Source organism: Pogoniulus pusillus, chromosome 29 (assembly GCF_015220805.1).
Source record: "Pogoniulus pusillus isolate bPogPus1 chromosome 29, bPogPus1.pri, whole genome shotgun sequence".
In the NCBI taxonomy this organism is placed as follows: Eukaryota; Metazoa; Chordata; class Aves; order Piciformes; family Lybiidae; genus Pogoniulus; species Pogoniulus pusillus.
Window position 1 is genome coordinate 15,066,843 of NC_087292.1, and position 13,752 is coordinate 15,080,594.

Genomic DNA, 13,752 nt, shown 5'->3' on the forward strand with positions numbered 1-13,752 from the left:
AATTGTGAAGATATGACAGCGTAAAAGCACATTTATTCCCAAAACAAAGGCCACACAACCTATCCCAGCCACCATGAATAAATGCTTGTTGGGATCTGTCTGTTCATTTTCTAGCACATTCCTCGAAATACTGTAAGGTGCAAAACATGTGTGAGAGCAAGCTCTGAAGCACAGAAATGCTGTTAACACTGAGCCACAGCAAGAGGGCTGAGCAGACCCTTCCCTGCTAACACCTGCTCATTATGGTGAAATGTAGTGTGTAGCCAATAGAGTTGCAGCACAAACCCAGCCAGCTGGGGGAATGAAACAATATAAATGGTTCCTGTGGCAGCTGGGGTTACTTCTACCTTGAAGGAGGTTTGGCTTTGCTGAGAGAGAGTTCTCAAGTGCCTGGAAGCACACAGGACAGTTTGAAACTTGTGTGTTTGGGAGTTTTATTCTTGGAAGTATTTGGGGTAGGTTTTTTTGATTTTTAGCAGGTAAGATTATTTTTTAGTCTTTATTCTACTAATTGTAGCAAATTGTTGTTGTTGCCTTGGAGTTTTGTTCCTACGTAGGTCTTAAGAAGACAACAGTGAAAGAATATGGGCTTATGGTGGTGTAACTATCTAAAATATCAGTTTGGCTTGGAGAGCTGTGTTAGTCAGGTCAATGCATCATCTGCAGAGCACGTACATATATTTAATGCAAGTAAACCAGACAGAGATTCATCATAAGTGAGATAAATATGGTTGTATACCTGCACATCTTCTTTAAAAAGAACTTGATTTACTGTTAAGCTTTTGGGTGGATTTCTTTTTTCTTCTCTTTGTGTTTTGCTGTGAGGTTTGCTTCGTTGTGTACTTCTTAAGTGGAAGTAGGTTGAGATAATGTGGTCCTTTTTTGAGTTGAAAGCTGCTTTTCATAGCTTAAAATTACTAGTTTTGGTTTTGTAAGGGCCCAAGGTGAGATGAGCACTAATGTGGTGTTGCTGTGGCCAACAGGCAAGCTTTGTTGTTGCTCTTTTGTGTCCTGAAAGCAAAATCTGTTCTTCAGGCTGAAAAACTGTGCTCCCAAGTTTGCTTTGCTTGCAGTCTATTGGGTGTCAGGAGCTACTTCTTGTTTTGTTTCTGTCTTGATTTTTCCTTGCACCAGCAACATGATTCCTGAATGGTTACTCTATGACTAAAGCACAACCCTAAAACTTCTAGAGCTGCCCTTTCCTACAACTCTCATTTCTGTGGTTATGTTAGTAGAAGAAAACTCTCAATTGCTAATTGGCCTTCTCTTCCTTGGTACCTTTAACCATAAGAGGCTTGTGCTTGAGCAAGCTTGCTTTTAAAATCTCTCTAAATGTGCATTGTCCCTGAAGAATGGATTTGTTACCTCAGGCTACTAAAATATCCTGTAAATTGTGGTGTTTGATATTTTTTTTTCTCCTTGTAAATGTTCTGCAGCCCTTAACTAAGTGTACTTGAGAGATGCTCCTGGCCTAAGTGCCTCTTAACTGTGTTTACTGTAGAGTAGCTGCTGTTCTGGTGGCCTCCAGTTGATTGTTTTTTAAGGTGTGCCTATTCAAGAGTGTGCTCTGGTAGTTAATTTGGAACAACATGGTGTACCAGCTGTACAAACACCTCTTCCCAAGGTTGTATATGTATATAATGTTTTTTCCTAATTTACTGTTTGCCTGTTTGATGTTTTGGGCCTCTGTGCTTAGAATGCTTAGCTCTGATAACTAGTGGATAGTTCAACCTTCTTTGGCATATACTGACATGTTGGGTCAGGTGAGGAGGAGATTTGATTTTCAGGGCACTTAGAATGCATTTGATTGCACCTAGCATTTTGTGTAGTGACTTTACTCCAAGAGTTCTTTCAGAGTGGTTAGTTAATTTGATCCTGACTCCCAGCTGTAACTGCATGACCTTTTGAAAGTCTGTGTGCCAGCCATATAGAAAGCATTAGAAGCAGCAGCTGAGTTGCCATTTAGCTTAGTTGCACAAGGAAGGGCTGTTACCTCCATCAGGATGAAGGTTGGATAACTGGGGACTCAGCTTCTTTGATTTCACTTATTCTCATAACTAGTGCAGGCAGGAAATGTCTTTGCCTTGGTTTAAGGAACACCTCCCTATAGAACCTGAATCTAATTATCTTTGACTGAGTCTTGGAGAAGCTTGCTTTCCTAGAGCTATTTCTATATATTAACTGCTTATTAGAATCAAGTTATGAAGAATCTAATTCTGCAAGGCAAACATTGAGAGGTTATTTGTTTAGGTGTGACTATCCTCTGCTTCATGGCATATCTTTTAAATCTGCTTTTAGGAGTTAAAAAAAAAAAGTCAGTCTCTTTAATATTACTTGAGAAACTGAGCAAAATAACTGGGCATTTATTACACAGCTGCTGAAAGCTAGATTGGCTCAGTAAGGGAGGCTGCACAGGATCTCTCCTCCCCCCTGCACTGTCTGTTCCTGCAGGCATCTCGCCTGTAGTTTGGCAGAGGGGCTTGGAAACTTCTGGTCTCTTCCCTTCAGATGCTAGTGAGGACTCAGCAAAAGTTCAACAGTAAAGTACAGAAGCACCAGATCTCTGATTGGGCTGTACTCTGGAAATGAGTTCAGCTTTGTCAAGACCAGGAGCTTTCTGGAATATGCATGGGGATGAGGAACAAATAGCACTGGGTGTGTGCTATCTGGCAGCAGGGATCCAGCTGACTGCTCTGGGTTATCTCACCCTCTCTTTCAGAACGAGAACATGGGGGACATGCTATCAGCAGAGGAGTTTGAGGTCGGGGCTGCTTACTGCCAGCTCTTTGAATCCAGCATGAGGAGTGAAGCAAGAAGACTGAGGACATTTCGGCAATGGCCAGACACCTCACCTATATCTCCACGAGATTTGGCCAAGGCTGGCTTTTTCTTCGTGGGTCCAGGAGATGATGTACAGTGTTTCTGCTGTGGGGGTGTCCTGAAGGACTGGGCACTTGGTAGCTGCCCAGTAGAAGAGCACCTGAAGTTTTTCCCTTCCTGTAAATTCATTTGTGGTGAGGATGTTGGAAACCAAGAGATGCTTCCACTTCAGGAAATCTCTGACACTGTGGATGGGCAGTTCCTCAGCCTTTCACAGGGGATAGGCAGTGAAGAGACAGCTCTTCCTAATGAACCAGAATGCCCAGAGATGGCAACAGAGGAGATGAGACTATCAACGTTTCGGAACTGGCCACAGTATACTGACATGCCTCCTGAGCAACTGGCTAGAGCAGGATTCTATTACACAGGTTAGTACTCCAGGCAAATGTTTGACTCTTACTCACACTTTGGAAGGTATTTCTTGTTTTATTGCTTGCAAAACTCTTGCAAATATGAGTAGTGTAGTTGGAAACTACATCTGTCCTTCAGCCTGTGCCGTTTCACTTGCTGTTTGTGCTCAATTCGTTTTGATGTTAACTCCAGTTTGGGCACTGGGGAGTCCACTAGTGAGCCTATTCCCTTAGCAGCAGGAGTGGAGAAGTGACATGATGTAAACAGGTGTTTTACTAGCAGGGAAGTGTGCCCTTTGAGGTCTAGTGAGCCTATTTGTTACTTCTAAAAGGATTTGAGGCACTTGCTTGGCATGCTGTGTGTTGTGTAAGCTATCTTGCACTCAAGCCTTCTCTTCTCAAATATAACTCACTGTAAGGACTCCAGATTTGTAATCCAGAAATTAAAATGATGCTCTTTGAGGACAACAGACAGTATTTCTTATGCATGTGCACATCACTTCCCCATAAGATCACAGAATAATAGAATAGTTTATGTTGGAAAGGACCTTAAAGATCCTCTTAATTCCTGCCTATGGCAGGGAGGTTGGGACACAGAGCAGATTGCTCAAGGCTCCATCCAGCCTGGCTGTAAACATTTCCAGACTTGGCACCTCCACAAATTCTTTGGGCAACCTGTTCTGGAGCCTCACCACCCTCACAGGGAAGAATCTCTTCCCACTGTGTAATGCAAGTCCATCTTCTTCCAGTTTGAAACCATTGCCCCTTGTCCTGTCATTGCATGCATCTTTAACGTGTCTTTTTCCTGTAGGCCATCTTAAATACTGGATAGCTGTTCTAAGGTCTCCCTGGAGCCTCTTCTTCAGGCTGAAAGACCCCAGCTCTCTGTCTGAAATATGGTTGTTTCCCCTTGAAGGTTTTGCTGGTTAGGTAATGGGTGTGAAGTTCTCATCCCTGGATTGATGTCAGTCAGTAGGTGTAGTGCATAAATGCTTGTCTCTAGCTATTGGGGCAATGCTTCTGGTTTTGGAAGCTAATATAGTGATTCATGCTGGAAGTGTGACTCCTTCCATATGAAGGAATCTATTTGTTTTGTGTCTGCACATCAAACAGGTATGAAAGTGATATGCAGGGTTCTTAAAGCTCTATTAGCAGAAACAAACCTGCACATCCTGAATGCCTGATGTTCTCATTGCTTAAGTGTTGAATTGCTGCTGCTGCTTCTTCTGCTTAAATAAGTATTATTTATTGATAAAGATGGGCATGGGAAACAGCAGCCTGAATGGCTGGAAGTATCTGAAATGCAGCATAGTGAATGACATGCATATAGGAAAATCTAAATTACCTGGTTTGTAAGCTTGACTTGGAGGAAGTAATTGGTTACTTGGTTAGTTTGTCCTTACCTCTGCCAGACTTTCACTCAAACTGGAGATCCATAACCTAGATCTTGCTATAAATGAAGCTAATACCAAGAATCTGTGTCTAGCTGTTTGGAGCACAGCAGCATGGGCTGAACAACATGGAAGAGCCCTATAGGTGTGTTAAGCCTCTCTGCTGTTTTGGTCTTTCTAGTAATTTCTAAGGCACATAAAAGACTAGCATGGTCAGGAACACAGAATAAACTATAAAGCTGTGTCTGCAGCTAAAAACCTCTGTGGTTTGTGCTGGATTTGATTGATCAGTTGCAGAGCAGCTGTTTAAGAGCCTAGCACAGAGACTTTGGGGACTCATTAGGCAACAGCAGTCTGACGTGGTGCTTTCTTGTGCTCTCTTGAGGAGGAGAACTGTGGAACTGAGTTAATCCAACACTTCTCTAACAGAAAAGCAATTGGAGGATCGTGTCTGTGACCCAAACATACTGGCAGCCTTTACTGACGTTATTTCTTTGCCTTTAGGGCAGGGTGTTTGTAGGCAGATCTTAACTGTTAAGGCTTTTTTCCTCTGATTTCTATTGAGAGTAGCACAGTAACTAAGACGAGTGTTGTGGGACCATGTTGTGGCAGATTGTTTCACATGGGAGATGGAAGCTAAGTACATGGTCTGATTGCCTCTTGTTATGGCAGAAAACAGTGTTTATGGGTCTAACTAATTAGTCTAAATGCAGGGAAGATGGGCTAGGTGTGTGCTTACGTAGGTGCTGTGGTGCTCACATGTGCTGTTTGTTAGCTTGTGACACAGCTCTGGAATCATCTCAGCCAGCTGCAGCTCGGAGGTCAAACTCTCATCAGATTTCCTGCCCCTACACAACTTGCACAGCACTAGTCAGTTGTTATGTGCTCATCCAGTTGCCTGTGTTTTGTGCTGAATCTCTCCCCAGGTGGTTCTCTGGGGCTAGCAGAGCATAGTTGAAGTGTCTCAGATGTCAAATAATCTCTTTATGTCTTTTTTCAGGGCAAGGTGATGTAGTGAGGTGTTTTCACTGCAATGGTGGTGTGAGGAGCTGGTCTTATGGAGATGATCCTTGGAGGGAACATGCCAAATGGCATCCAGAGTAAGTCAATCATGGTTGACATACATCCTTTGTAACAAGATGAAAAGATATTCCATGCATTCCACACTGATTTAATCTCTGAAGATAGAATTACCTCTCCTCAAGAGATGTACTAGCAACAAGTACTGCTCCCATGCTCTTTCATTAGCTTCATCACTTTCTTTTCCACCAGAGAACAGCTTTGGTTTCTGCTACTCTGAGGTAGAAAAAGAAAGATTGTAGACCATTTTTCCATAGCAGTTCTTGTGTGTTTTTCTGTGAACTAGTCTTCATGGCTTAGCAACACGCTTGGTAGAGTCAAGTGGTGGTTGGGTTTGATCTTAAAAGTCTTTCCCAACCAAAATTACTCTATTATCACATCTTCTGTGATCTGTCCTGAGGGATGTTGTAACTGAGCTCACCTGGGGCCAAGCATGAAGGTTGAATCAAGGTAGGGGGAGGGATCATGAGCCTCCTGTTCTCTTCATGCAAAAAGGCAGGGGGGGAGGAAGACCATGACTCTTCTCCTGTAATGAGCTTCTGTTAACCCAGTAGTACCACTTGCTTCTAAACTTCAAACTGCTACTGCTGCTTTCTCCTGAGGGATCCTGCACTAACATATCTATAAATCTCTGTTTATAGTTGTGAGTTCTTGTTGCAAGCAAGAGGAAGTGAATATGTGAACAGTGTTCAGGATTCCTTTTCCAGCACCCTACTATCTCCAGTGAGTCACTACTTTGAAGTGGGTGGGGGGCTGGTAAATACAGGGAGTTCTGAACACATGCTTTTTTCCTAACTCTATTGGGATGTTTTCAGAGAGGTCCCTGGGATCAGACTGAACATGACTCCTCTGCTTCTCAAGGTCAGTGCTGTCATTGGAGTTTTGTCTTCAATGTTGTGTGGTCTTACTGCTTGTACCCTACTCTAGCTACTCTCCTGTAGAGGTTTGTGTGATGTTTTGATATTCTAGAAGCCTTTGCACTTTATTTGCAGGAAATAATCTCTAGCACAAGCAGTAAAATTGTTTGCTCTTGTGAGACTCTAGGACCAGAGGTGCTTAGCCAGCCTGGGTAACTGTGATAACCTTCCTTTGACCTGTCCATGCTTTTCATTGTCTGTCTGGAGTCTTGCACACTACAGCATTTTAAATTTTTGCTACAAGCCCTACTTGTTCACTGAAGTGGGGATCTTGGTGATCTAGTCCCATTCATCTGTGGTTCCTGGAAACTTAAGTAGTTGAAATTTGGCTCCCATAGCTGTGGAAAACTGATTCTTCTCACTCTTGAAGAGCCTATCCACCAGGATGAGTTTAAGAAAGCCTGAAACCTTTGAACAGGCTGCCAGCTGAGTTTCCCACTTCTGTCTTTAGTGATAAATGGTTGAGCTAGATTATGAGGTGGGAGAGACTTCAATTGGGATGTTCCACTTGATCTTCATTAAAGGAGTTTTGAGACTTCTGTTCCAGGATGTAGAAAAAAGATAAGGATTCTGTGTTGAAGCCAAACTTAAGAGACTTAATTCAATAATACAAAATCAGTCTCTTATTTTTTTATGAAATTGCTTTTGAACTGTGGAAAGTAAAAGCTGTAAATGTGGATGTTGATCTAGATATGTTGATAGCTTGAGGAGTGTTCTAGGATATATTAGTGTCATTTTATACATAACAGCTTCAGGGATTGACACACTTTTTGGCTCAAAGTTCCAATTTTTTGGTGAAGTATCTGCTCATTGCTTTACAGATCCTCCAAGGGGCTGGGAATTGCAGGATTTTCCTCAGGATGAGTTTAACATAGTGTGGAATGTCCTGGAGTTAGGCTTTGAGTCTGCTGTGGTGTTTAAACTGATGACTGACAAATACTTGCTGACTGGGACTCCCTACCTCTGTCAGTCTGAACTGATTTCTGATCTGCTTCAACTAGAGGAAGAGATCAGCAATGCAGAGGAAAGCAGAGGTAGGCCTGACTCACACACTCATGTTCTTGATGAATGGTTAACCTCTTATTCACTTCATCTTGAGCACTGTTGAGTTTAGTGGGCTTGCCTTCTGTTTTTCTCGATGGGTATTAGTGATGTACTCCAGGTTGCCTTTCTTTGAGAGGCTGAAGAATGAACTTCTGCTTTAAACCTGAAGGAGCTGTGGTTACTGGAGTGTCAGTAACTGAATCTACCTCTAGTAGCCTGTGCTGTAGATATCCTCCATATTTTCTACTTCAGACCTGCAGTAAGACAGCTGCATGGTGTGGAGGTTTGTGCACACTTGCATCTGATGCAGACAGAGACAACCGTCTGAAGCAAGGCTTCTGGAATGGAGTATGCCAAGCCTAGCTAAAACCAAATCAATAGCATGAGCAGAAATAGCTGTGTTTCCTCTCTGCTTGGGTCATGTATGTTCTCCTGAACTTATCTGTGCCTGTCTTATGTTATCTGTTTTGTGATGTTTACTGGAAGATGCAGGTCCACACAGACTACTTTGAGTAGCAAGCCTGATTTCCAAAGTTATTCTCGACATATCAGTCTGCCAACTCTTTAGCTAGGGTGGGGGATTCCACAAACCTGAAAGTGTGCTTAAATAGTAGCACAGGAGCAGGAATGAACAGCTGACAGCTCCTGTCTGATAGACAAACCAGCTTTGCAGAGAAAAGAATGTGGTGTGGATGTGCCTTGGTGAAGAGGTTAACACATATAGTTACCAAAGCACCACACTCAGCTTTAAGCTGAGTGTGTGAAGTTAATAGCAGGACAGAGGTGTTTAAGGCTACTGAAGTCTAAGGTAAAAACAGCAGTGTCTGGAGAGGGAGGGAAGGGGTAGGATTTAATACCATCTTCTTTCCAGGTTATGCAGATGCTGCTCAGAGGGAGGCTGAAGCACCAGTTACAGGAGAAGAAATGCAACCTGTGCAAGTAAAGGAATCAGGTACAGTGAGCTTACACTGGTTGAGAAATATGGCCTAAGCATAACTGAGATGGCTTTTATAGTGATGATTTCAGTGGTCACTGTGGTTGTCATTTTGTTGTGGAGGGGAATGTGTGTTGACTTGAATGGTAACCAAACAGAGAGCCTCATTCAGGAATTAGTTTCACTGTGAAGCAGATTTGTTATATAAAAAGCTGATTTGTTAGGGTAGTTGACTTATTAATGTAAAAATATGCTGATCTCTATCCCTGCTGAGTCCAGCATGTGTAGATATGCTGCATCTTGGAGATAATCTAGACTCTAGAACAGCTGTAGTCTGTCAGCGTATGTGACACTTGCTTGAGAGGTACTTGTGCCATCTTGACAGTCTCTGAACAAGATGAGTTGCATTGTAACTTCTGGAGCTATTGCAACACTAAGTTTGGGCTTTTCCCCCCCTCTCTTTTTGGTAAAGATGAGTATCGGATGAGCACAGAGGAACAGCTCCGACGCCTGCAAGAGGAAAGGACGTGCAAAGTGTGCATGGACAGAGATGTGTCTGTTGTGTTTGTTCCTTGTGGCCACCTGGTAGCTTGTGGAGAATGTGCCCTCAATTTGAGATTGTGTCCCATCTGCAGAGCTGTCATCCAGGGAAGTGTGAGGACATTCATGTCTTAAACCATCATTTCCTGAACCATGAGATGCTTAAAGGGAAAGATACTCTCTACAACCCACAATACATCAGAGGAAGGAAATAAGTAAATAGTTTTACACTTGGGCTTGTTCCAGCATCAGTCTTTACTAAATGTGCCTCTTATGCAGTGTTTCTAGTAAGAGTTGCTGCTTTTCTGGAGCACTCCTACAGCCAGGGGTACAGTAAAGCTCTACTAGTTTCTTTTTGTCCTCCAAGAAGATGCTTTTCTTGACAAATTCTCCTTCTCTAAATTCATGTTCTCAAAGAATCTCTGCTCTGTGCTGAAATCAAGGGATGTTTTCATTGGAATGTCCCTGGTTCTTTTTCTCTCTTATTTAGGAATTGTTAAGCTGATTCTGCTGGGCCTGATGGCTTCCTTCAGTGAGTATGAATCAAAATGAGTATTCTTCTACAAAGTTCTGTTGAGACAAGGAGACTCAGCAGCAGTGCATTGGGGGAAAGGAGAATCTAACTTTTTCTTCTGAGCTTGTGACTATCTTCCCAGTCTCCTTTTGAGTTTCAGAAGCTGATGGAGTGTTAGTCACTAATACTTAAATCTACATATGTGAAAAACCTGTCCTGTTCTCCCCCCTCTACTCTCAGCTGACCTCCCTAGACAAGGTGAAAGGCTTTTGGTCAAGGCTATTAAATGATCTCATGGAAGCTTCTTACAAAGCCTTTTTCCTGGCAGTTGAATGCTACCCTACTAGAAGATAACTATGGAGACTTACCTTTTAATGACTTCTGTTTGCTGGCTGAACTGATGATTCTTACTTAAAATGGAACTTTCTATGATGTAGCAGAAGGTTTGTCAGTATTACAGCTTGAACTGCAAGGGAAATGTTTGGGTTTTTTTAAATACTAAGTGTTCTTTTTTCACTGAATAAAATGTTATTATTTTTCTCTTACAGAGGTATGGGTATCTGATTCTAGTAATACTCCTGACTGGGGGAAGGGATGTGATTGTGTCCTCAGATTTTACTGACATCAGGCTGTAGATCGCTTCAGCTTCTATCCTTGTATATTACATTGGCCTGAGTGAGAGAAGCAACTGTTCTTAACCACCCATTAGCTACCTCTGGAGTGTAGCAGGGACTGCATGTAGGCCCTCCAGACTCCTAACTACCTAAGGTGTAAGGATGCAGGAAGACAAGGACTCAATACTTGATGCTGTGTCAGTGAGAAATAATTCTGCATCAGAGCTGAGTGTTGCTTAGTGGCTTTTAAACACATCTGTGGAGAAGCAGTAGCTCTGGAGTTGCTTCTTGGTTCCAGCCCTAAGTAACATGTTGGTTATCCCTGGGCCACATGAAGAGATCTGCCCTCTCATCCTTGCCTTCAGCAGAAGATAATGTGGCTCTTGGCAAAGAGAAGATTAATTACTAGTTGATCAGTTTAGACTCTCCAGCTCTTGGAGGAATTGGTGAGTCTTTGCCAGATGACAACTTCCCTAGGGAATGGAATTGCAGCACCATGCCAAATTAGGTGTCAAATCTGGGTTCAAGCCATCTTTTGTTTTGTTTCTAAATGATGGCAAAAGCTTACAATAAAGTGTACTGGTCTGAGAAGAAAAAAACAAAACCAGCTCAGTGTTGGGATAGTTTTATTTCCTTCAAGTTCGTCCCAGAGTGGCTGGAACCTAGCCCTGAGCATCAGTAGCCTCTAACAGCTACTTGTAGGGCTTCTTTTAATTGACACTTTGTAAAGTGACAGGCTGGAGCCGGTGTTATCTACCAGAAGATGTCCCTTCAGAGCCAGGTACATACTGGTTTTGACTAGCAGACTCTCAAGTGGTGCCTGTCCCCAATAGAGGGCACTCCGAACATGGAGATAAGGGAACCCACGGGAGCAAAACCTTCAGCTGCTCCGAATTCTAGGGTACGCTTGAGATGCAACCGACTGGGAGTCCCCAGCTGCAGAGAACTGTATGACCTGGTGCCACTCAGGGTAGGTCCAGCACAGGCAGACCAGGAGGGAGGGTTGTCGGTGTGGAGGATGAATGGCTCTAGGAAGTGATTTAGGATTATGAACCTTGGCAGCTTATTGTCTTTTCTCAGACTTTCTTTTAAGGGTGATTTATGGCAGTCACTAACACTGAATCTTATAAGCTTACCTGAACACTTACTTTACTTCTATTAAAAACTTTAGCTTAAGTTCATCATAACAGAATGGTAGTTCTGAAGCTACTTGGTCAATGCACTTGTATTTATTTGATCTTTACCAGGCTGTAGTAAAGTCAAGAGGCAGGCTGTTAAGGGCATAGATAGCTTGCTTCTTAGTCTCTTTAGAGCACTTGGCAAGTGGTTTTGATCAGTTTTATTAGTAAATGTGCTATCAAGGCTTGGTCAGTTGGAGAGGTAGAATGTTACAACATTGTTACTTGCATCTGCTCCTGATCAGAACTTGAGCTGTTAGGTTGTACTGGGTATTTGGAATGGAAGTCACTCAAAGAATATTCTCTTAGAACTTTAGAGTTTTAAGTCTGTAGAAGAGGGTTTTTGCTTCCTGGGCCCTTTGGAATGGGGCAAAGAAAGGTGCATCATTCTCTTTGACTTAGCACTTAATTTCTCTTTTTATTTCTTTTCACTCTTCTCTCACACTTTCCTCTCCCTAACTTGGTTTCTAGCTTGACTCTTCTGAAAAGCATTACTCAGAGGTGCCAAGGAATCTCAAACAGATAGGGCAAGACAATGGAGAATTACAACAGCACTTGGAACGTACCAGCCAGGGATGGCTCACAAGTGCTCTTCTCTGCTTGACACTTAACATGCTGGGAGACACAGCTAACAAAACCGACATTGTTCGTTGTGGGGTTTTTGTTTAATTGCTGCAGCTCACTTATGTAAGTTAATTACACATTTATTCCCTCTGTCCTTCAGCCCATTCCCTCCCATCAAATTTATCCTGTCACAAAAAACCCCTTCCGTCAGGACGTTGCCAGGCTTGTGCCTGCTGCACAATTACAGCTGCTTGGTGAAGAGAGCAGGTACAAAATTATCTATGATCCATGAAGAACTAGGTTCTTTGCCAGTGTCCTGCAGCAGGTTTTAGCTGTGTATATTATGTCTACACCAGTGTTAACTTGATAGAGATGGGCAAACTCAGAGTAAGCTACAGCTGCTCTGAGAATGGCTTGGCATGTTGAAATGGGGCTAAGCTCCACACTGAGCAAAGATTTGGTGGTTGTGTTGCTGCTTTAGTTGTTCAGCATTACAGGAGTTAGTCATGGAATGCTGAAATCCAGGACAAATGCCTATTGCTAAGGCCATCTCTAAAGAAGAGGACAAAGAGATCCATGGTGGGCTGGGAAAGGGAAGAGCTCTCATCTATAACTTTAAAAAAGCCTAAATAACTGAAATGTAAATAGCCCCCACTTAGTTCTAACAAGCAGGGAGGAGATGAAGTTGTGTTAGGGGATTTGAGGCCCTTTCCAGAACAAGGGAGAGGAGAAGGGGAAGGAACTAACTACAGAGTGTATGAAATGTCCCAGTTTGTTACACAGTGCTTCCTTCTCTATGGGTCCGTGGCACAAGGAAGCAGCTCCGACTTCAGCTTTATCTCTTCAGAGGCTCTTGGTGAACTTGTTCTGCCTGAGGTCTTCAGGCATGTGCCATTTATTGGCCTCTACCACCAGACTATGGTAGGAGTGGTTCATGAGGGCACTTGCAGAATTAAAAATCAACCGTGTGGCCACTCTTCAATGTACATTCAGTGCATTTGAAAAGAGGACAAGGAACAAGACAATGGAATGGAGTTCACCATCCTGCATTTTCTCTGCCAAAGATCCAGGCCACAGGGGTTTGTTTCCTGCAGCAGCTTTGATGGTGGAGTGCAAAGTTTATCCATCCTCTGGCTCTTCTTCACTTACGCAGGCCTATAAGCAGGGGGGAGAAGCAAGTACCAAGTTACTTATTTAAGGTAACAGAAATTATATATAATAATGAGGACAACAATTAACAATTTGTGGTGGTTTGTTGTGGTTTTGCCCTGTTCTGGTTTTGCTTTTTTTTTCTTTATATGATTGACTACAGATGAGGAACAGGATTGAGAGCTTGGAGGTGATGTGGTTAAGTAGTCTTCAGATCTTTACCAGACCTGAACATACTGCAGTTAGACTAAGGAATAGATATGTACTAAAGTGTTAGATCTATGTGTCCTCAGCATCTGGAGCTGCATAAAAATTGGTTAGGAAGGTAAAAAGCCTAGGGGTCATCTCTAATAGAATAAAGCAGCTGCTTGAAACTGCAGTGATGAGTTGTTTTGTGTAGATGCAGCAGTAAAAGCAGATCTACTTTCATAGGCAGCAGTAAAGATGAATGAATGTTTTTCAGCTGAAGCATCACCTCTTAAACATGCAGCTTCTGTTTGATCAAAACACTTTGCAAATTCATGTTGTTGATATTCAGCAAATTGTTTGTTTGGGGAAAAGTCTACCTAGAAAGAAAAGCAGAAGCATTTTGTTCTG

The 13,752-nt window shown here is 42.7% G+C and overlaps 2 protein-coding genes across 5 annotated transcripts in view; one reads left to right on the forward strand and one right to left on the reverse strand.

The window, feature by feature from the left end:
* Positions 1–356: 356 nt before the first annotated feature.
* BIRC7 (baculoviral IAP repeat containing 7) lies at positions 357–10,195 on the forward strand. 2 transcript variants are annotated; one of them, XM_064168070.1, is made up of 8 exons: positions 357–479; positions 2,720–3,248; positions 5,622–5,721; positions 6,343–6,424; positions 6,517–6,562; positions 7,440–7,652; positions 8,534–8,614; positions 9,069–10,195. In XM_064168070.1, the coding sequence occupies exons 2-8, from the start codon at positions 2,729–2,731 to the stop codon at positions 9,269–9,271; spliced, it is 1,245 nt and encodes a 414-aa protein (XP_064024140.1). In that variant the 5' UTR covers positions 357–479; positions 2,720–2,728; the 3' UTR covers positions 9,272–10,195. The 2 variants fall into 2 exon arrangements, with proteins under 2 accessions (XP_064024140.1, XP_064024141.1); XM_064168071.1 differs by lacking the exon at positions 7,440–7,652.
* A 678-nt stretch (positions 10,196–10,873) lies between these two features.
* The window catches only part of NKAIN4 (sodium/potassium transporting ATPase interacting 4), a 63,624-nt gene continuing 60,745 nt past the window's right edge, over positions 10,874–13,752 (reverse strand). For 2 of the 3 annotated variants that reach the window (XM_064168074.1, XM_064168073.1), the window contains one exon: positions 10,874–13,161. In XM_064168074.1, coding sequence (XP_064024144.1) covers positions 13,148–13,161 — 14 coding nt within the window. In that variant the 3' untranslated portion in view covers positions 10,874–13,147. Of the gene's footprint in view, positions 13,162–13,630; positions 13,722–13,752 lie in introns of all 3 variants that reach the window. The other variant, XR_010307742.1, reaches the window with a different exon arrangement.